The 22,806-nt window shown below is 41.7% G+C and overlaps 1 protein-coding gene across 1 annotated transcript; it reads right to left on the bottom strand.

Moving 5' to 3' along the window:
- Positions 1-1,070: 1,070 nt before the first annotated feature.
- On the bottom strand, positions 1,071-22,537 carry SAMD7 (sterile alpha motif domain containing 7). The gene is made up of 8 exons (XM_047099024.1): positions 22,435-22,537; positions 19,828-19,954; positions 18,447-18,571; positions 14,538-14,616; positions 12,788-13,407; positions 11,637-11,758; positions 4,369-4,479; positions 1,071-1,238 (listed from the first exon to the last, which is right to left on the bottom strand). The coding sequence occupies exons 1-8, from the start codon at positions 22,535-22,537 to the stop codon at positions 1,071-1,073; spliced, it is 1,455 nt and encodes a 484-aa protein (XP_046954980.1).
- Between the last annotated feature and the right edge of the window lie 269 nt (positions 22,538-22,806).

Below are 22,806 nucleotides of genomic sequence, written 5' to 3'. Positions count from 1 at the left end.
CTTGTGTATCTTTTCAGAGGCTTTCTGTTAAGTGTAAAGTTGAGAGGGACTCCACGGGGACAAGCAGGAAGTCACCTTCATCTTCTCCCCTCCCTCCAGCCAATTCAAACCTGCTTTGCAGAGATAACTCTATCCCCACCCCTTGTGGGAAATCTGAGGTGGGTACTGTTACTTTTCATCTCCGTCTCAGATAATTAGGACTTATTTTGAGTCATGACAATTTCATGTCAGAAAGAAAATGCTGAATAACAGTCTCTCTGAACTGAAAGGTTAAACCTTCTGTTCTTGGGGCGCCTGGGTGGCGCAGTTGGTTAAGCGTCCGACTTCAGCCAGGTCACGATCTCGCGGTCCGTGAGTTCGAGCCCCGCGTCAGGCTCTGGGCTGATGGCTCGGAGCCTGGAGCCTGTTTCCGATTCTGTGTTTCCCTCTCTCTCTGCCCCTCCCCTGTTCATGCTCTGTCTCTCTCTGTCCCAAAAATAAATAAACGTTGAAAAAAAAAATTAAAAAAAAAAAAACAAAAAAAAAAACCTTCTGTTCTTCCCTGGCTTGGTCCTTCTTCAGCCTGGAAGCCTGAAGTGAGAAAAAGTGGAGGCCTTGTGGTCAGCTTCTCTTTCTCATTTTTGTACTTTGCCACTTTTTCCTCTACATCTTTCAACTCCACGGGATTGCCTTGGTCTCTTTCTGGGTTGGGGGATGGGAAATGAATGAAGGGAGATAAGGAACTCTTTTTTTTTTTTTTTTTCAGTATTGGTTCTTTTGGCTTCTTCGGAGATTTCCTCACGGAATCACCCAACTGTAGCTTTTTTGGTGTTTGCAAATGCTCTCCTTCATTCAGCATTTGCTTCCAAGGATACACCTGCAGCCACTTTGGGCTGAAGTCACATTAGGAAGGCTCTCGGGCAAGGCCTCCTTAAGGGCTCCAGGAGGGCTGGCTTTCTCTTCTTCCCAGCTTCCATCTCATCTTGGGAAACCCTCACACGCCCTTCAGAATGTCCCGGACTCTTTGGAAAACTGATAAAGACTGTTCTTGCTCCTTGAGGGTTTTAATTTCTCACGCTATCTTGTTCGCTTCATTTAGGAATTGTTATATCCTGGGAACAAGGAACATCCAATGTATCACCCCAGGAATGAAAATCCAAAAGAGGGGATGTATCTGCTGGTTGATCAAATGGTTGTTTTGTATGGGTAGGAAGTAAAAGACTTTTCTTATACAACATACTTTCCACTTGCTGAGATACCTTTGGAGACAAAATGATTATAACAATTAAGTCTGTAGATTCTTTCAATAACCCAGCATCCTCTGCTTAGGCACAGATGGCAGGAAGGATAGGTAATTTCAGGCATGGGGCATCTAGATAGTTGTGAGGGACACCGTTCTAGGATGTGGGGGCTTTTTCTTTCTCTCAGAAACATCCAGTGTTTATTACTGTAAAACTGGTTATCACCGTGGTAGTAACTTTGGAATTCCTGGCTCTGGGTCTGCCGTGGTTCATCTGTGACACAATCATTTCACTCTGAGTTTACTCCACCTCACCCTTTCCTAAGGGTCCCTCAACAGATCCCACAGACACCCCACTCCACCTTTACCAATGCCCAACTGGCACTTCTCTAAGCTGAGGCTGCAATTCTTTAGGGAGATTCAGCACACAGGTGGCTTCAAGTTGCCCTAGTGTTGAGACATAAACATTGCCGCTTTGGGCCTCGGTGCCCCAGCATTAACCACTGGACTCTTGCACAAACCTCACCCTCCATGGGACCCAGGGGATTTCTACATCGTTCACATTGTCATAGCTCAAACCCAGCTTCTTCCATTCTAATAATACTGGGTTCTCAGATTCCAGGAATGTCCTGTATGCCTTGTATGCCCTGTTCAGGTCCACCTTCTAAGTTTCTGGTCATCCGGGTGGGTTTTCTTCTTCTCAGCAGGGCTTACTATAATGGAATTTTGCCCCTGCTTCCCATTTTGGAGATTGAGATCTTCCCCCACAGCTTCTGGGGAGCTCTGTCCTGTTGTGCAGGCAGATGGAGCCTGGACTTTAGAGCTCACTTGGGCTCCGTGGAGTTACTTATACACATTAGGTGTGAACACAGGAAATGACTACAGCCTTGTGAAAATGATTTGGGGCTAATAGCGATGGCAAGTGAGGACAAGATGAAGACTGGCTTGGAGAATGTAACACTGTATGCCAACTATAGTCAAAAAGAAAAAAGAAAGGCTTAGAGCTGGCCACGTTGTTAAGGCAGAAAAAAATAAGTGCCAGAGTGATAAATTAAAGCCAAAGTAAATCAGATTTGAGAAAAAAAAAAAACATGCAGTGTCATTAGACTGCCAAGAGGGATAGTATCCTCACTAAAGAAAAATAAATGGTTGGGGCGCCTGGGTGGCTCAGTGGGTTAAGCATCTGACTTCGGCTCAGGTCATGATCTCGCGGTCCGTGAGTTTGAGTCCTGTGTCGGGCTCTGGATGCTGTCCAGGCTTGGAGCCTGGAACCTGCATCAGGTTCTCTGTCTCCCTCTCTGTCTGCCCCTCCTCTGCTCGTGCTCTCTCTCTGTCTCTCAAAAATAAATAAACAAAAAAAAAATTAAAAGAAAAATAAATTATTTAAAAGTGAATACCATATTGTACCAATGTTAATTTCTTAGTTTTGACAAATGTGCCACATTATGTAAGATGTTAGCCTTAAGAAAAGCTGGGTGAACTCTATTATCTTTGCAACTTTTCTATACCTAAAATCATTCCAAAATAAGAAGTTGAAAAAAAAAAAAAAGAATACCAATGGAAACATTAAGGTATTTACACTAGAAATAAAGAACTTCTTTACCCTAAACTTTTTTTGGCAGAGAAAAATGGTTTTCGAAGGACATTTTGAAGTCTCATTGTTCTTTGCGTAAATATGTATTGTAAAGTGGTTCAGTTCTGTATAAATTCTGGGAGGAATCAGTTGATGATTCTTGGTTTCACTTTTAGGAAACTCACTCTTTCAACAAATAACTTTTGACCTATTATGAGTCTTGTATACTCTAAAGATACATTAGTCAACAAAACAGACAAAGACCTATGCTCTCATGGAGCTTACATTCTAGTGGGGTTGGGGGGGGGGAATCAACAATAAACATGAATATAATAAATGCATTGCATTGTATGATTGAAGATGATGGGTGCTGTTGGGGAAGAAAAGAAGAGAAGAAAAGGAACAGCAGTAGTGTGCATGGGTACAATTGTAAATAGGGCGATCAGAGCAAGCTTCATTAAGAAGACATAGCAGAGCAAAGATGAAGGAGGTGAGGGAACAAAGCATGAGGATATCAGGGGAAGAGCATTCAAGGCAGAGGGAATGGCCCTTAGGTGGAGCTTGCCGAGAAATTTAAGAAGCATCCAGAGGCAAGTGGTCAAAAGCAGTAACTGGGGGGTGTGGAGCAGAGGGGAGGTAAGTAGAAGATGAGGTCAGGAAGGTAAGGATAGTGGTGGGTGGAGAGGAGCACAAATGACATAAACTTTGGGCGGTTACTCTGGAGGAAATGGGGAGCTATTGCAGACTTTTGAGCCAAAGGGTGACATGGTCTGTCCTATGTATTAGAAGGATCATCCTGAACTGTTTTGTGCATAGGCGCTGGGAGGGCAAAGGCAGAGCAGGGCAAACAGAAGGCTAAAGCAGTAATCTAATGAAAGATACTGGTGCTTTAGTCCTGAAGGAAGCAGTGGAGATGGTGAGAAGTCATGAACTGGAGTTGGCTCGGTCCAGTCTCAAGAGCCAATCGTTACATTTTCTGGAAGTTTGCAACGCAGTTGCTAAATGTGGCATTGTTAAAAATTAAATTATTTAAATTTACAATTAAACACATTATATTGAAAACTCGAGTCATCAATACTCAAGACTCATCACTCCTTAATTGTTTTTACCTAACGATTTTACTATTAATTATTATTATTCTGCTCCTGAGGTCAGTTATGTGTATCCATATGGTGAACATACTCTAAAATGGGGCACTGCTGCGCCTCTCTCCCCGATTCTGAATTCGGGGACATGACATTAGGAGTTTGTCAGCCATCGTAGGCATATTTACATTACAGAAATTAACAGATGCTACAAGTCAGCGTTCATTTTGTTTTTTAAAGGGAACTAGTTGTTAAACATTCACCAGCACACCACTGCTTTGTGCCTTCCCAACCATAGCTAGGAATGAGTACCACTACCCCACCCAAAGCTTTCAGGTTTCTCCATTTCTGTCAGGTCCCCACCCACAGAGGGGCAAAGCTTAATAAAGAGGTTAAGTGGGTATTGTGCATATTACAACAGGAGAAAAGTAACATATTTCTCTTAAGCCTCATACCATTAATACATATTTGGTTATGAGAACTCACCATACCTGTGACTGAATCTTGAGCGCCGGCCCTAGCTTTAATCCCAGAGTGCTGCGAAGATGCTCCTCGGTGAGTAATGGCAAGGTTTCTCCATCAATGGCATGATCTTTAAATACCTTTATCAAAAACAAAAGGTGTTAACTTTGCATGTCTTTGGAAAAAATTCCTGTGTGGGCCAGCTGGGTGGTTCAGTCAGCGGAGCATTCGATTTTTGATTTCAGTTCAGGTCATGATCTCACAGTGGTGGGATCGAGCCCCGTGTCAGGCTCCATGCTGAGCGTGGAACATGCTTAAGGTTCTCTCTCTACCTTTGCTCCTCTCCCCACCCCCCTTTTGTCTCTCTTAAATAAAATAAGTAAATAAATAAAAATAAACAATTTTTTTTAAAGTAATCTCTATACCCAATGTGGGGCTCAAACTCATGACTTTGAGATCAAGACTTGCATGCTCTCCCCACTGAGCCAGCTAGGTGCCCCCCCCAATTCTTTCTTTCTTTCTTTCTTTCTTTCTTTCTTTCTTTCTTTCTTTCTTTCTTTCTTTCCTTATTTATTTATTTAGAGAGACAGAGAGAAAATGCAAGAGGGGGAGGGACAGATAGATTGAATCCCAAGCATGATCTGCACTGATAGTGTGCAGCCCTTCTCGGAGCTCAAACTCACTATGTGAGGTCATGACCTGAGCCAAGATCAAGAGTCAGTCACTTGGGGCGCCGGGGTGGCTCAGTCGGTTAAGCATCCGACTCTCGATTTCAGCTCAGATCGGCTCGTGGGTTTGAGCCACTCATCTGGCTCTGTGCTGACAGTGCAGAGCCTGCTTGGAATTCTCTCTCTCTCTCCCTCTCTCTGCCCCTTCCCCACTTACACACACATTCTCTCTCTCTTTCAAATAAAAAGAGTCGGCCACTTAACCGGCTGAGGCACCCCCCAAATTCTTGTTCATATATAGGTATTTTAGTTTTGAAGGAACCATTAAGACTGCTTGAGGATGACACAAAATGTCATAAAGTTTCTTATTTTCAGTTACTCTCTCTTCTGTGATCCAGTAGCATGCCTGTGCTCTTTAATGACTCTTGGAGTACATTGTAATTCTGTCTCTGGAACTCAGTTCCAACCTGGAATAGTTATGACTTGAGGGCAGGCCCATGACTTGTTTACCAGTGCCCCTATAATGCTGTGGCTGGGATATGGTAGATGTGCAATAAATGTTGCTGGGCAAACCAATGAATGGACAAATAGGCTGAGTAAAGTGTGGTGGGTGGAAACCATGGCAGACAAATTTTACCTCTCACGCTGACAGGTGCAGTGTCTCGGTCCACTGCCCTGCGTGCATGGCAAGGGGAGGAGAGGGAAATGCAGGCAAATGCTGTGGCGCTCGGCCTTTCCGGGGCCCTATCTGTTCTGCCTGTGTAGTGGATGCCACCGTGCCTTCTTTTCTTCTGGAAACTAGGAAGGCCACTGGTGGACAAAGATTCCAGGCAGATAAAGAGATGAATCAAAAATCTGGGCAGATTTGGTAGTGCGGTAATTTCATGATCTCCAGCTTCGATCTGCCCAGCAATCCTCTATTTACTGATAAGTTTTCTCTTTTTTCTATTTTCAAGCTTTCTTCACGCTCTTCAAACTTAAGATCTTACAGAATCCTCCCTCATTTTCAGCAGATTGTATAGCTTCCTAATTGAAAGAAAAGAAAAGAAAAGAAAAGAAAAGAAAAGAAAAGAAAAAAAAGAAAAGAAAAAAGAAAAGAAAAGAAAAGAAAAGAAAAGAAAAAAGAAAAGAAAAGAAAAGGAAAAGAGAGAAGGGAAGGGAAGGAAAGAAAAGGAAAGGAAAGAAACCAATAGACAAGAACTTCCTCTAATTCTGCCCAGCAACCTAAAAACTTATATTTTCTCCCTTGGTCCTGATATGGTGGAAGAGGGTCTCTCAGTGTTTGAAGACAATCTCTTCATGTGTACTGTGTGTCCTCACCCCTCCCACCTCAGGCTTCACTCAGTAGATAACCCCCTCTCTCAGTGTTAGTCTCCCCTCTTGAGCTGGCTCCTTCCCATTGGCATTTACCCAAGTCTCCATCATTAAGCAAACAATAATAAGGCACCTACACAAACGCTTCCTCACTCTGTCTCTAGATACAGCCCCATACCTCTCATCCCCTTCACAGGCCAGTTTCTCAAGAGTTTTGATCTTCCCTGCCTCAATGACTGCCCAGTCATTCCTCAGTCTCAAGGACTCTGACTTCTACCCTCACTAGTCCACTAAACCTGCTTGTCTCTGGGTCTCTGGTGACTCTGCTGTTACCAAGTGCATGGATATTCCTGGTGTTCCTGGCTGTATTTGACATTGTTGACTACTTTTTCATTAAAAAAAAAAAGAAAGAAAAGAAAAAAGCTCTTTCCTGGCCTTTGCAAGGCGTTCCCTCCTGGGTACTCTCTGCCTTTCTTTCTCAGTCACTTGTGTGGCTATCATTTCTTTATCCATGTTTATGGGTTAGGGTTCCTTAGGCTTCTGCCTCCGGTGCTCTTTGGTCTTCCTGATTCGTCTCAGTCTCTCTCTTGGCTTCAGTGAATATCTCTTTCTGCCGAAGGCTCCCTAATGTATACCTTAAACTCACAAGCTGAATCACGCCAGTTCTGCCTTTTCCATAGTGTTCTTGTCTACCCGCCCCACTGGTGCTACCCTGGATCTAGAGCTTCCCCACTAGTCTTGCTGCCCTCAACCTATTTTCATAAGAGCAACCTGAGTGACCTTTCTGAAATATAAAGCTAAGTATGCCACTCACGCTTAAAACCTCCACTGCCTCCAGGATAAAGCCACAGTCCCTCCCTGGGTCTCCACAGCTCTTTGTGACCCGACCCCCTCCCCTCATCCAGCCTCTTATCTTGCCGTTGTCCCCTCTCTCACTTGGTCCTGGCCTTCTCTGCCACTGGAAGCTATCTCGAAATCCCAACTGTGCTAAATTCTTTCTGGTTCCTGGTCTTCACTTGGAAATTTCTCCTTTGCCTCTCTTCCACCTCACCTCCCCCCTCAGCTAGTAATCTCACTTACAGATGCCTCTCCCTTCAGGAAGCCACAAGGCCCTCCCGTGTGTGCCCACCATGCTCCGTACCTGCTCTCTCGTAGCATCTCCACATTGATGTGGAACTCCTTACTAGTGTCCCTCTTCTGGACTTTAAGCTCAGTGGCAAGGGGAACCATATTTGCCTTGTGTCCACTATATTGGAGGGCATGCCTCAGGACTGACTGGAAAGTCAAGTCTTTTGGGGAAGCTTCTGTACTAGGAAATTCTTGTTCTAATAGATTTTAGTTATTTATAAACTGTGTTTGCTAAGTAATTATTTTGTTTCCTACTTTAATTAAGAAAATTATGGGGCGGGGGCGCCTGGGTGGCTCAGTCGGTTAAGAGTCCGACTTCGGCTCCGGTCACGATCTCACGGTCCGTGAGTTCGAGCCCCGCGTCGGGCTCTGGGCTGATGGCTCAGAGCCTGGAGCCTGCTTCCGATTCTGTGTCTCCCTCTCTCTCTGCCCCTCCCCCGTTCATGCTCTGTCTCTCTCTGTCTCAAAAATAAATAAAAAACATTAAAAAAAATTAAAAAAAAAAAAAAAGAAAATTATGGGGCGCCTGGGTGGCACGGTCGGTTAAGCGTCCGACTTCAGCCAGGTCACGATCTCGCGGTCCGTGAGTTCGAGCCCCGCGTCCGGCTCTGGGCTGATGGCTCAGAGCCTGGAGCCTGTTTCCGATTCTGTGTCTCCCTCTCTCTCTGCCCCTCCCCCGTTCATGTTCTGTCTCTCTCTGTCCCAAAAATAAATAAACGTTGAAAAAAAATTAAAAAAAAAAAAGAAAATTATAGAATGCCTAACATGAACTAACTTATCTTAGGCTAAAGTGAAAAAGTCGACACTTTGGTTAGGCTTGTAACCTTATCTTAGGGAAACGTATGATTTCTCTTAACGTTTTTTGAAGTATTAGAAATAAATTAAGGATTCCTTTTACCACCTTTGACGATACCTAGGGGCCCAGGTACCCTTGACTATAAACCATATGGCCCAATATCTTCAGCATAAAGTAATTGTGGTGGAAAGAGCTAGATTTGTAGTCTTATACACATTTTTCAAGCACTCACTTTCTTAGCCACTGTGATGCTCAGTTTTACTCAGCTGCAACATAGAGTTAATATCTTCTTCATGGAATTGGTATACATTAAATTTAAAAGATAATCTAAACGACGTGCCTGATACAGTGCCTCGCATATAGTCCATGTTCAGCAAAAAGTAGGCATTATTATAATAATGAGACAACCAGTGTAGAAAAGGTTAAGTGAGTTGCCAAGAAGCTGAGCTTGCCAAGTAGAGAACTTAGAAAATAAAAGGTTTCTCATTCTGATCCAGGATTTTCGCTATGTAATCCTGCTGTCATTCAGAGAAAGGGGTACTGGTGAAAACAGTATTAATGGTGGGAAGGTTTGGCCCATTTCTCTTTCCTTTGTAGGGATTCCATTGAGCAATGAAGGGATACATTTTATTTTCTTTTCTTTTTTAATTTTCTTAATGTTTACTTATTTTTGAGAGAGAGAGAGACAGAGTGTGAGTGGGGGAGGGGCAGAGAAAGAGGAAGACACAGAATCTGAAGCAGGCTGTAGGCTCTGAGCTATAAGCATAGAGCCTGATGCTGGGCTCGAACTCACGAACTGTGAGATCATGACCTGAGCTGAAATCAGATGCTCAACCAACTGAGCCACCCAGCTGCCCCAGGATACCTTTTCAAACAGAGACAGGTTGGCAGCTGGGACTGACTTGCATGAGGACCCAAGCCTCAGCCCTGACGGATGAACCTGGGCCTGAGGCAAAGTTGCAGAATATGCCAGTGTCACTCACATGTCCCTCCTACTTCATTGTCAAGACAGCAGTTTAAGCCAGGAGCACCATATAAATGTACACATAATTTTAGTAATTTCAGTTCTTTTAGGGAGAGAATATTTTATCTGCTGAGTTCCTTGAATGAGACATTTACTTAGAACAAACAAGATGTGTCACAGGCTCTCCTGGACGTCCCTGAACAATTGAGCTACCAACCCTCTCTCTCTCTATCTATTTAAAAGAATTCATTTGCATAGGAGCTTTGAGGTTTAGTTGTGGTTATTTTTTTCTGGCTTTCTTTTTATACCTACAGGAGGCAGTTGGTAGGAGGTTGCTGAGTGGCCACCTAAGGCAGAGATGAGAAAGAAGATGGCAGGGTGGGTGTGGGAGACATGGTGGGTGTGACCCTGACTAATCCCAGGCTGTGACATACTAGACAAGGGTTCCAGTGACAGCTGTGCCTGAGCTGTGCTGCTTCTGAGCTTGTTGTGCTCAGTTGCATCCAAGGGGTCTCTGTCCATTTCTGTATGGAATACTGTCCCTAACACGGCAGGGGCACGCCCAGCAGGGCAATGTTCTTGCTGTTGATTTCACCAGCAGTTACCAGCTGAGAGGGAATAGACTCATGAAGAAACAAGAGCAGAACTTGACCCTAACCACATTTGAGAAACACCTTGAAATAACTGTTCCATTTCTTGGGGTGGGGAAAGGAGCGCTGACATCCTGTTGGTGAGAGATAATGAGTCAGCAAAGTGTGGGGTATTCGTGCTTATGTGACTTCTACGTACCCACAAGAAGACATTTGGGATGATAAAGTATGAAATGCATGTAGCATCATTTATTACAAGAGCGGGTCTCATAAGCGGCACTTCCATGCCTGTGGATCACTGGCTGATGAAGAATAATGAGGGGCCAAACAGATTCGGCCCACCAGAAGCCAGCAATCACATGTTCATTGCTTACTGCTGATTTCAACTGTTGCTTATTTCGGACTGTTATCAAAATTTGGTAACTTTGCTGTACTGGCAGTTGGTGCGGCACTTGATAAGTGGAATAGATAAATTTAAAAAGGGATTGCCCCATGGTCAATGACTAATAAGAAAATAATAAGGTTAGACTCGTTGAATGGGAGAAAATAGGACAAATTTTTTTTACAAAGTATGCAAAAAGACAAAGTGGATAACTGAAAGAATACAACTTGCCTGATAAGGAACCCGTTACCTTGAGGAGCCTCTGATAGCATGGTGAAATTAACGCTCGTCAAGAACTTATAAGGTGCCAGGCCCTCTTTACTGCTTACCACAATCCTTTGAGGATAAATTATATAATTATCCCCATTTTACAGATGAAAAACAGCACTAAGAAGACAGGCGGCTTGTCCTAGGTCACATGTCCAGATAACGGAAAAGCCAGGGTTTGAACTTGTACTTTCTAGTTTCATAAGCCATGCTCTTAACTACTACTCTATCTAATTTTCCATAAGTCCCATAAACAGAACACAAAAAAAAGAAAAAGTAGAAGAATTAATGGCATTAAATTGAAGAAAAAAAAAAGATCATAAAACCAAGATCTGAAAAAAGTCATTTCTAACATCAATTATGTTAAATTATAATGTCCTTTCCTTGCCTTTTTTTCTTTGATATATAAACCAAAGATAATGACACCAGATTTAGTAAGCAAATTGCAGCTTAAAATTGTGTTATTAAATCACTTGAAAAAATAAACTTTATATATGAAAATGTAGCATTGACATAAACTTCAAAAACCGGCCAACCCATTATTTTTGTCACCAGTTTTCCCATATGAGGAGAGCTAGTCTTCTTTCCAACTGTCCTGATGGTTCATTATGATTCAAAAAAATAGTATTTTATCTACCAGACTGAATTATACATGCGTATTCACTTTTGCATATTGCCCTGGCATAAATAGAGAATTTTAAAGTAGTTAATTTCTTATTTTTCAGATCTATAGGCTTGTTATTCTTTTTAGAATAAAGAATATATTTCTATTACCTATTATGAGTAGCCTAAAACTTCTGGTGCAGAAGTATGTGCCCCCCAATATTTGCTATATGGAAGAATAGGGAAAGTACTCATCATTTCTCAATATTTTTGGATGTTTAGCCTCCGAATCTCCTAATTTTGGGTAAATTCCTATCTCCCAGGAATCTTGATGGAACAGAAACTAATGCCAGACATTGGCTTTCCCAGCCTCCCCTGCAGATGGGCTGTGGGGACATGACCCAAGATTCAGCAATCAGAGGCTCCTGTCCCCGGTCAGTCGATGACATACAAGGGGTAGCTTAGAAGCAAACTCAGAGAAGCAAACTTCTCTGAGAGAAAAATGCAAGTTTGGCAGAACCCGTGTTGAAGGAAACATATTTCAAAATGTCTTATTTTTATGAAAGTACTTAAATGTTCAGTCACCTGAGCATAATCTGAACAACCTGGAAGGCCCCTAATGAAGTTGTGCACATCATTCACGGTCCATTTCTGAATATCTTCATCCAAAGACAGATTTTCCCCAATTGTAACCAGTGGGTGCGCTCCTTTAAAAGTGGAAAGGAAATTATTTTGTGGTATACAATTTCCAGGAAAAGGGGAAACTAAGAGCACGGTTTTATGTATAGTTACATTAATTTCCTTATATTCTATTACCACAGAGGGTCCCTTTATATATATACCACAGAGGGTCCCTTCATATCTATGTGCAAGCTCCTTAAACAATACTGAGAGATATTTTCTAAAAAATTTAGCAATCTCCTTTCTTTCCTTCTTCTAAAGGATCTTTAACGACAGCATTATCGTAAATAAACAAAGACGTTCCATACTGCTTCATTTTCTCTCAGGTTCTAATAGACATGCCCTGTGGATTTCATTCTCCAGATGAACACTGTCATGTTCTATGATGTTCTATGAATTATCATGCTCTCTAGGTGACATGAGAATGTAGCCACATATTCATCGAAATGGCAAATTAACGCTTTGTAAGGGTAAGTCACCAACACAATTGGTTTGGTGACTAGATTACAACCACCTCCCCCAAATACCTGTGTTTTAAAATGTTTTTACCAAAAGAAGTTCTAGAAACTATTCAGTGTTTGTTTGGGAGGGTAGTATGTTAATGTTTTAGGTAATAAGTTATCGTAACAGGAATGGGCACTGAAAGTTAATGCTTTTGTTTAACTGTCTATTGTTTTCTGCACTTAAATACAGGGGAGATGGAATTCATACTTTTAAGGAAGAAATCCCTCTATTTTGTATTGAAGAAGTTAATAGCAAATTAAATTAAAAATTTAATTTAAAATTCTGGTAGGTTTCCCCATCCTTGCTCATTCTTGCCTTCCTAGCTTTGGCTGGAAATTCTCTATGCAGCAATATATAAATAGAGACAAGTTTCACTAATATGGCTTATTGGAACAAACATAATAAAGGGACTTCAAGAAGACGTAGTCCTAAATAGGATTAAGAAAAAGAAGACTAAAAGGAAACACGATGAGAATGGTACATTATGTAATAACTTAAGGACGTGGTGACCTGTGGCTCATTAGAATCTGCCATTGGCCCCTGACACCTACCTGGCAGAGACGGTCGAGGAATTGGGGGACAAACCCCATTCTTTTCACCACAGGCTGCAAAGCCTTGCTCTGAAGTCTTCTCCTTTGCACCATCCCAGGCCTTTGCTTCTAGGGGAGCACCATGAGCTCCCCAAGGTTTTTTATGGGTGGGCTCGAGCTCCCCACAGGTGTTGCCAAGAGCTGGCTGTTCATTGGTTTCCCTTGACTTCTGATTGTTGAGAGCTTCGGTTTCTTGTTCTTTTGCAAATTCATCCTCTTCGTAGGGAATCACATGAGTCTGGCCTAAGATTTTTTCTTCTCCTTGACTTTTAGAGCTCTCAATATCGCTGTCTAGAACTTTCTGATTCCCAGCACCTCTCCTGAGACGACATTTCTGACCCCAGCTTTCTAGAAAATGTGGACCAGCTGCCACTAGCGTGGGGGTTCCCTGAAGGTTTCTCAGGGTGCTTCTGTGAAAATGCAGGTCACTGGCAGGGAGCATGCTCCTCCCATGGTAGTTGGCTGGGCCAGGAGGGATGCTGGAGGTATAGAGGAATGGTATCCCTGGTCCTGCTAGTCCCTTGGGATTCACTTTTTCTATTCTCCTTTGCTGGTAAAATGCATGCATTTCCATTTCCATCCTAAAAACAAAACAATATATTTGATACACCCCAAGAAAACTGCTAGAAATATAATCTTAATGGTTCTCTGTGTTCCTTGAGATGGAACCTCTGCTTTTCCCAGGTCTTCCCACTACTTATCAGAAGTTTGTTGGGTGGAAACACGAATTCCCTTGAAAATCACCGGGAAGGAGAGTTTGGAATGAGATCTGAGGATGAAAGGTTTGGCCGAATCTCACAATGGAAGTCCAAGGCCTGTCTTTAAAGCATTAGCTCTAATAGATCTGGCAAATTTTGCAGGAATGGGAATAACATAGCACAGGGTAGTTTCTTGCCAGAAATTAATCCTCGAAGAAATCAAAGTTCTGGAAAGAGTTTTCTAAACCCCAAAGTATAATCTTAGTGGGACTCAAGGAAGTCAATGCAAGTCTCAACTGTTACAAATCAATGCAATTGGCAGGAGTTGTGGGGGAGGATTTGTTGGGGGTTTTGCTTAATTTATTTTGATCATTGGTTATCACCTGGACTCATTAGGGTTCAGTGATGGAAAACTGAGTCTGAGGCCTTCTTGTACCCCAGGGCCATGCCCTAGTCATTATTGCTGTCTTTTCTTTCTCCTAGTTGTTACAGCTGAAGTCCACTTTTGGGGCCACTGACATGGGGCTGCCTGGGCTCTCTGCTTGTAGAATCCGAAGTGGGGTTGGCAAGCCTAGCTCCTATATTTGGGCAGAACTGAAGTCTTTTAAAACAGAAGTGCAGATATGAATTTCAGGGGACTCACAACTAGGCATTTTAATTATGAGACATTATTAAACTCTTAAGATCTACAGACATAGATTCACTATGTAATTTCTAATCTTACTTTTATCTGTAACTAACTTAAATATATGTTTGTATATATTTCTTTTTGTAATATTCCTGAAGTGCTTTTTGTATGTAATCGGGTATCTATTTATCTATCTATCTATCTATCTATCTAATATGTATATAATTAGAGTTTGTATATGTATACAACACAAAATACAAATATAATGAATGCATATAAAAAGTATCTCTATATCTATTATCTATCTATCTATCTATCTATCTATCCATCTAAAACCAATGAACAAGTGAATAGAAAATAAATAAAAACAACACCATTATTTTACCTGGCAGTATGCTGCCTCTGAATCATTTCATTCCTTCTCGCCATTGCCTTTATGGATTCAGGTGGTAAAATGCCCCAACCTTAAAAAAGAAAACCACCATCCCACCCCACAAACAAATTAACAATGTCCATTTAAAAATAATAAAAATAAAATACAATGATTTAAAAGAACATCCACCCACCAGTAGAGCACAGTGTTGGAAACAATATCAGATAATTGCTGTTCAGCATCTTAGAGTTACTTTGGTGATGGAGTGATAAAACACTAGATAATTTTATTTTTCTTTAAGTATAGGTCTCATGATTGGTGACATTTTCCTGCCATACTTGAAAAGGAAAAAAAAAATGAAATGAATTGTGGATCTCTTTGTTTCTAGCTTTTGAAGCAAAAACTGATCATTTTTCTTTTCTTTTCTTTTGCTGCAAGAGAAATCAGTTGACCTTAAAAAAAAAAAAGTAACTAAGTGCTTCTTGTGCACCAAAACCCCTGGAAATAAATGCAATGATTTCATGGATAAGATATAAAGCTCTCTATGTGGACTTTTTGGTGTGTCTGAGGAAGATACTTTTTGCAAAATGCCTTCAATGAAGTTGGTAGAAATTACATTCTTTGTGTCAATCTTCTGAAGTGTTTTGAAATAACAGCAGCATTATGGAATTCAAGGCTCTATTCTTGCCTGGTAACTTTATGCTCTATTGATTTTTTTTTCTTTCTCTGTACTCCTAATGCACTTAAAGTCTATACCGATGCTTTTTAACCTATCTATGGTAAAGCAGTATTTTTTTTTCTTTTAAAATTTCCACCTATCATGGGCCAAAACATTTTTAAAAATATAATAAAACAGCCTGGGTGGCTCAGTTGGTTGAGTGACCAACTTCGGCTCAGGTCATGATCTCACCGTTTGTGAGTTCCAGCCCCACCCTGGGCTCTGTGCTGACAGCTGGGAGCCTGGAGCCTGCTTCAGATTCTGGGTTTCCCTCTCTCTCTGCCCCTCCCCCGCTCATGCTCTGTCTCTCTCTGTCTCAGAAATAAACATATTTTTTTTTTTAAATACAATAAAACAAACTTTTATAAAATTGAAATGAAAACAAGGACAAATACAAGTGTAATGTAAAAAATGATCAGATTAGGGGCGCCTGGGTGGCGCAGTCGGTTAAGCGTCCGACTTCAGCCAGGTCACAATCTCGCGGTCCGTGAGTTCGAGCCCCGCGTCGGGCTCTGGGCTGATGGCTCGGAGCCTGGAGCCTGTTTCCAATTCTGCGTCTCCCTCTCTCTCTGCCCCTCCCCCGTTCATGCTCTGTCTCTCTCTGTCCCAAAAATAAATAAACGTTGAAAAAAAAATTAAAAAAAAAAATGATCAGATTAATAGACATAGAATTACCCTGTCAAATTGCTGCAAAAGTTTATCTATTTATGCATTTATTTGCACCACCTCTTCATAGACCAGCACAGGTCCACAGAGAATACTTCAACAATAATAGACATACAAATTGTACTTGTTTTATGTAGTTTTACATGTGAAAATCTGTTCTCCCTAACACAGCGGTCAGTATCATGAGAGAATTTCTTCTTGCACATGCTTTGTACTAAGTTAGAAGAGCTCATTAACTCCTATTAATAACCCATCTTAAAATAAATAATGCTATGTCTTTTTTAAGGGAGATTATTTGTCATTTGTAAAATTCAGAGATTGGATGAGGTGACCTCTAAAATCCTCCTAATGCTAACGCTTTATATTTTTTATAATTCAGTGGGGGGTCAAAATATTCTTCTCTAGAGAGCCAGCATGGGTGAAACTATCAACCCATGAGGTACTGACTGCAAAAGAATGCTGAGAAATTTCTCACGAGAAGTCCAGTTTAGAGGGCACAATTTTAATTACCTGGATTTTAGGACCCTCTGAAATCTGGAATCCCCAAACCTATTCCAAGTTTCTTTCTCTTTCCTAAATAGATGACATCAAACTTAGTGCTAGTCCAGCTGTAATAACCTACTTTCTTCCTGATACCCAATTTTTTGAAATAGATTTGTGTCTTGGTTTCTATTTTGCTAACTTAGTAGCTCAGTTTCTATAGAACTGAGGCCCTAGTTTTCTGTTGCTTACTCTCCTACACATCAGCCTTGAGGCAGGAGACCTGACCTCTGTCCCTGAGACAGGTGGTGAATTTGCTTGCTTGCCTCCAAACATTGGCAGCTTCCAGATTCTTTATCACTAAGATGGGCTCTGAGTCAGCAATGCAACTATTTCGCTGGTCTATTTATGTGTTGCCTGTAACCATGGGCTGTAGATTTACTGGGTTCTTGATGCCAGATGGGGTTTTCATCCAGGATTAGCCTTTGGGACAACCTTTTTGGTCCTTGGAACACTCTAGTGGGTGTGTCCAGTTTCAGTCAGGCCCTGGCTTCTACGCCCTATCCCCTTGCACTGGATCCATGCACAACATGCTCAGATCCAGGCAGACTGGTGTCTTCACTGGCCCTGGCACCAATCATATTTTTTCTTGTGCCAGGCTTTTCACTCCTACTTGTTCTTATCTATTGAGAGTTGTTGGAATTGGAGAGCAGGGACAAACAGAAACTCATGAATACAGTTTTGGGGGATAAGATACATCAGTTTGATCTTCTATATGATGAGGAATTTCTCTCTTCTTAATCTCTCTTGAGCCCCCACCAGTCATGTTTTCATTGATAGCCCTCTACTGAAACTGCTCTTATCAAGATCACCAATGAGCTCCACTCAGCTAAATCTAATAATATATTCTTAGTTTTCGTCTACTTCATCTATGAGAGGCATACTTGACCCAGATGCTCACTCTCTCCTTAAAACTTCATCCCTTGCCTTCAAGGCCACCAGGCTCTCCTGGGTCTCCTCCCATCACACTGTTTTCTCCTGTTTCTCCCTTGTTTGATCCTTCTCATCTTTTGGATCTTGTTGGTATGTCCTAGATATCATCCGTTTAACCTCTATCCACACTCACTCTAAAGATGATCTCATTTAGTCTCATCTATGCTGACGACTTCCAAAATTATATCTCCAAGCTGTCTCCAGAAGTCCTCTCTTCACTTTAGCTGCCTTCCTGACATCTCCCACTGATTATCTGTTAGGTACCTCAAACGTAACAGGAGCAAAACAGAGCCCATAACATCTCTCCCACCCCAAGAACTCTGTTCCTCTCACACTCTTCCTCAACAGTGAATAGCAACTCTACCTCTCCTATTGTTCAGACCAAAATTTTTGCTATCCTCCTTAAGACCTCTCTCTCACAGAGCTCATATCTAAACTGTGAGAAAATCTGTTATTTCTACCTTCAAAATAATTACAGAATCCAACTACATGTTACTATGCAACTGTCACCACCCAGAGCCAACCCATCATAATCTTTTGGCTCTTCTGATAGCCCATTAACTCCCATCAGTTTATCTTCAGAGCTTTGATCCTATCAAGTTTGTCTCAAATACAGGAGCCAGAGCTATCCTGGTAAAATGTAAGTCAGACCATGTCGCTCCTTTGTGCAAACTCCTCAAAAGCTTCCCCTCCTACTCAGGATAAAAGGCAAGCCTCCACTGTGACCTATCAGGCCAGAGATAAACAGCCCCAAGCCCCCTTAACTCTCAGATCTCATCTCCTCATGACCCCTTTAGTTCCTCAAGTGTAAGATAAGACAGATAGAGATATTGCAACTTTTCATGTTATTCCTCAGTAAATTGGTGGTTGGAGGCGTTAAGCAACTTACACATGGTCACATAGTGGTGGAACCATGATTGAAACCTAGGTAGCAAGTGCAGAACTTACAAGCACACCTGCCACACAGCTTTGCCAAACTTAGCAGTAAATGAGATGGCACGGTGGCAGAACTTAATGCAGCCATCCAGGTCACATTGGTGCCACAGACCATCTATTGCTCATACCTGAGTAGACATGATTGGATAGCACGTTTGGCATATTTGCATTTGGTAGAACAGAGGATCCAAATTGGGAAGGAACACAAAACTGTCTTGGGTCAGCAGGAGCTACAGTGGAAGACAATAAATCTCTAGGAAAAAAAGATATAAAATAGATAAAATGAGGATGGAACAGTACAAATTTTCCATTGCATAGGCAGTGAGATTTTCTAATTGCCAGATGAGATTCTATCATCTCTTCCAAAAATAAGATGCAAAAATCCTGCAGCCTCTTGGTTTCAGTGGAACTGTGGTGAGAAACATCTACTAAGGAAGGATCGACCCAGCTGACAACACAACAGAAACATCAAGAAAAAAAAAAAGTTTTAGAAATGTCTGGAAAAAAATCTAATCAGATTAATACTGCTCTCTGATTTCCCATGACCAACATACTATTCTGACCACATTCTTTCCTCATGTAACGGACACACTTTGCCTTGGGTTTTGCCATCTGGGATCAGTGTTTGACTATGTGGTGGGCAGTTTGTTTTGCCAAACTTCAGTGGTCTCGAGAAGTCAAAATTTATTGTTCACACTCCACAACAACAATAAATAATGGACATTACTTTCCTCTCAGAATGTCAAAATATTCTAAAGAGGGGAAAATAAGAAACTGCTAGAGTGTACAACCTAAGTACTGATAATGTCACTTTTATTGAAAGAAAAAAATTGTTCTATCATGAGAAAACCAGGGTACTCAACTGTTATGGAGTGAGTTGTGTTCCTCCCAAATTCATAGGTTAAAGTCCAAACTCCCACTGTGACTATATTTGTAGATAGGGCCTTTCATGGGGTATGTAAGGTTAAATGTGGCCATAACAGCAGAGCCCTGATCGGATAGGACAGGTGCCCTTAGAAGAAGAAGAGGAAGAGGAAGCAGGAGTGCATGAACAGAGAAAAATGCCAGGTGAGGGCACAGCAAGAAGGCGACTGTCTGCAAGCCAAGGACAGAGGCCTCATCACAAATCAACTCTGCCGACACCGTGATCTGTGGCTTTTCAGACTCCAGAACTAGGAGAAATAAAATTCTGTCACTGAATCCATGCAGTCTGTGGTATTTTGTTAGGGCAGTCCTTGCAGATTACATCAATGTTTATACCTGTATGATGCCTGTCCCATAGTAAGTGCTTGTTAGCTATGTGTGGAGTGTGTCAATCAGGCCCCAGATGGGAAGTGATGGGAAGTGTGTTGAACGTGTGGCCAGCAGAGCATCTTGATATGCATTTGTGCACCACAGTTCATGGAAGTGACACTAGACAAGAAAACAAAACTGGAGTCACCATCATTTGAAATGTTAATGGTCATCCATTTTCTCCTTCGAACAGAATAGTATATTGGAAAGAAATACCGATCCACCGTTGGAGGTTCAAATGATGAAGGAACCAGTGGCATCCTCTGCTGCCCTGGTGCCGTCAATAAAGGATTCATGGCCATCGTTGGATTTATCATCAATATCTCTCGCCACTGATGGAGTTCTAAAAAGAATCAGATAAATATGTAAACAAACAACTACACTTTTAGTGAACTGTTTGAATTTCTCTTGAACACAACGAACACCTTTTGTATTTCCCCAACATCTGGGGAGACCAGCTATACCAAACTTTCACTTACACAAAACCCCCTTCACTGTGAGCTCCCAGACCCAACTGCAGAACTTAGTGATTTTCAGCTTGTCCTTGGAATTCGTTGATGAGTTCACAGGAAATACCACACCATATTACAAGCAATAATAAAATTAAACCAGCCTTGCAAGATTCCAGAAATACCAACCTCCTTTCTTACAACTTATTTTGATTTTTGTATTTCCAGGGGTACGAATGTGTCTATTTCCCATATGTTCAATCTTTAGAAAAATCTTCCTTTTTAATTGTTAAGATTAAAATAGAAAAGGGGAAAATCATAGTGGCTAAAAATACATCTAGTTAAAGTAGATATAGACTAGGACTGTGTTTAATTAGAACAAGTGAGCAAGTTGTATCCAAATATACATAAACACAGGATGCATAACTTTATCTGAAGAACCTAATGACCAGAAATAGGGACCGTTGTTAAAAGGATAACATTTTGATTTACATCTTCCTGTTAATTATTCATGTCCTTTGAGTAATTTTAAATATTAAACAAATACTAGTCAAGCAGGTCATTGTCTCTTTTCCTTCATCCTCCATTGTCACTTCAAACAATTCAAGATACCTACAAGTATGGTTTTTAAAATATTTTATTTTATTTATTTTGAGAGAGAGAAAAAGAGTGTGCGTACATGCACGCATTAGTGGGGGAGTGGCGGAGAGAGAGAGAGAGAGAGAGAGAGAGAGAGACAGAAAGAATCCCTGAAGTGGGGGCTTCATCCTCCAAACTGTGAGATCATTACCTGAGCCAAAATCAAGAGTCAGATGCTTAACTGCCTGAACCACCCAGGCACCCAGATACCTACAACTGTGTTTTTTTAAAAAGGAAACTAGGAGGGACCTCTGGGTGGCTCAGTCGGTTAAGTGTCTGACGTCAGTTCAGGTCATGATCTTGCGGTTGGTGAGTTCGAGCCCCACATCAGGCTCCACATTGACAGTGCAGAGCCTGCTTGGGATTCTCTCTCTCTTCCTCTCTCTCTACCCCTCCTCTACTTGTGCACACTTTCTCCTCAAAATAAATAAATAAACTTGAAAAATTAGGGAATTGGGAAGAAAATGTTCTGCTTTTCAAAGTAGTGATCTTCATTTTTTCCTTCCTTGTATGTATATTTGATTTGATTGTTAAAACAGTTAATATACTCATATAGCTCAAAAACTAAAAATATAATGGTATTTAAATAAACAATCCCTTTTTTAGCTTCTTTTTAAGACTGAAACCTAGTGGTCATAGTCCATAGTTCACCTAACATTGGCTTTTCCCATTCATATATTTAAAAAATTTCTTTATGTTGATTTCTTTTCACTAGGTTTCTGTGAGGTCAGTATAGTTTCCTCTCTGATAGTGACCTCAGAGAGTCTAGTGACTAGTCAGGATTAAAATAAAAATATTTGCCAGGTACCTGCCAGCCACGGTGAGAATGCCAACAAAGAACAAATGTTGGGCATATGTCAGACATGGGCTTGCAGTTCAGTCAAGAACACTGTCGTGCCTTGAAATCTCAGGTCCTCCGTGCACAACCTGGTGCACAGCCCCCTTCCTCCCCTTAGTCCATTACACAACAGAACAATGTGGGACACAACTGGGTGTTATTGAACTTTCATTTGTGTCATAAAATGACTGTCTTTGGCAGAAGTTTGAACTTACCCACGAATGAGATAGAATCTTTAAAATTATAAAATATAATGTTTATCTTGCATTTTATGTGATGCTGGAGACGAATCAGGAGGAAGGAGGAGGAAAAAGAAGGAAGAAAGGGAGAGGTGCAGAATCCCTCCAGAGCAAGGATTGCCTAGATGTTGGACCACCCCTCTTCCTCACACACGTCACCTGAGGGAAATGCCATAAAAGTTAGTCACCAAAAACAGATGAGGCTGTCTTATTCTGGCATTCCCCCTAAGAAGGCCTTAAGACAAGGACTTGAATGCAGGTAGTGGTCCCAAGGAGCTCACAAGGGGGAGTGGGGAAGTGAAATCAGGAAGGGAAAAGCTGATACAGGGAGAGTTAATGTGTGGATTACTACTCTGGGCAACTGGGGATCAACGCTGCTAAGACATCTTGTGGAACACACCTCAGGATTTGTCCCAATGAAAGACAAAGAGACGGGTAAACAGCCCCTGGATTATGCCTGATCTAGATGCAAGGAACTCCTGTGGTGTGGGAGGGAGCCTTCAGACCAAGAAGCTGAGAGGGGCAGGTGCTTGAGATGGCGAAGGACTTCCCCATGGTTGAAGATGAACTTGGAAGGGGGCCACGGGGAGCTCCCATATATCTCCCTCTGCCCCACGGGCAGCAACAGTGTCTGGGGCTGTTGAGGCAAGGTGATTACCTTCTAATGTCATTCCAGTAGAGAGCTGGCACAAATGCCTTTCTTCCGGAGTACCGGGTTCACCAGACAGAGGAATACATTTACGAGGTTCTGTAGGGTCCATTGTCTGCAACAACACAGCAGGATTGTTTTTTTTACTGTTAGTCACGCGTTTAGTGAAGTAAGCAGGGAACTCAAGGCTATCAGGTTAACAGAGATGAAGAAATGGAACATCAAAGACAAGTCTGATCTAATTTAAATCTGCTTAAAACTCTTCTTGGTAACATAACTGTTCTGGATCCTATGGTTCTTGGGTGCAGTTTATTTTCTTTTTGTAATGCCAAGGAGATTGAATGTGATCTATAAAATTTTGTTACACATCTGATATAGTAG

The sequence above is a fragment of the Lynx rufus genome, unplaced genomic scaffold, assembly GCF_022079265.1.
Source record: "Lynx rufus isolate CCGP_SWC_20201006 ecotype Redwood Valley unplaced genomic scaffold, mLynRuf1.p SCAF_5, whole genome shotgun sequence".
Classification (NCBI taxonomy): domain Eukaryota; kingdom Metazoa; phylum Chordata; class Mammalia; order Carnivora; family Felidae; genus Lynx; species Lynx rufus.
This window is presented reverse-complemented; position numbering and strand designations above follow the sequence as displayed.

Coding starts and splice junctions, on each gene's coding strand:
- SAMD7 (XM_047099024.1), bottom strand. CDS start 22,537: ATGGACCCTACAGAACCTCGTAAATGTATTCCTCTGTCTGGTGAACCC. Junction 18,572..19,827: donor GAACCTCCAACGGTGGATCG/GTATTTCTTTCC, acceptor TTTTTTTCCTAG/AGATTTATTGTCTTCCACTG. Junction 1,239..4,368: donor CGCTCAAGATTCAGTCACAG/GTATGGTGAGTT, acceptor TTGTCTCCAAAG/GTATCTCAGCAAGTGGAAAG.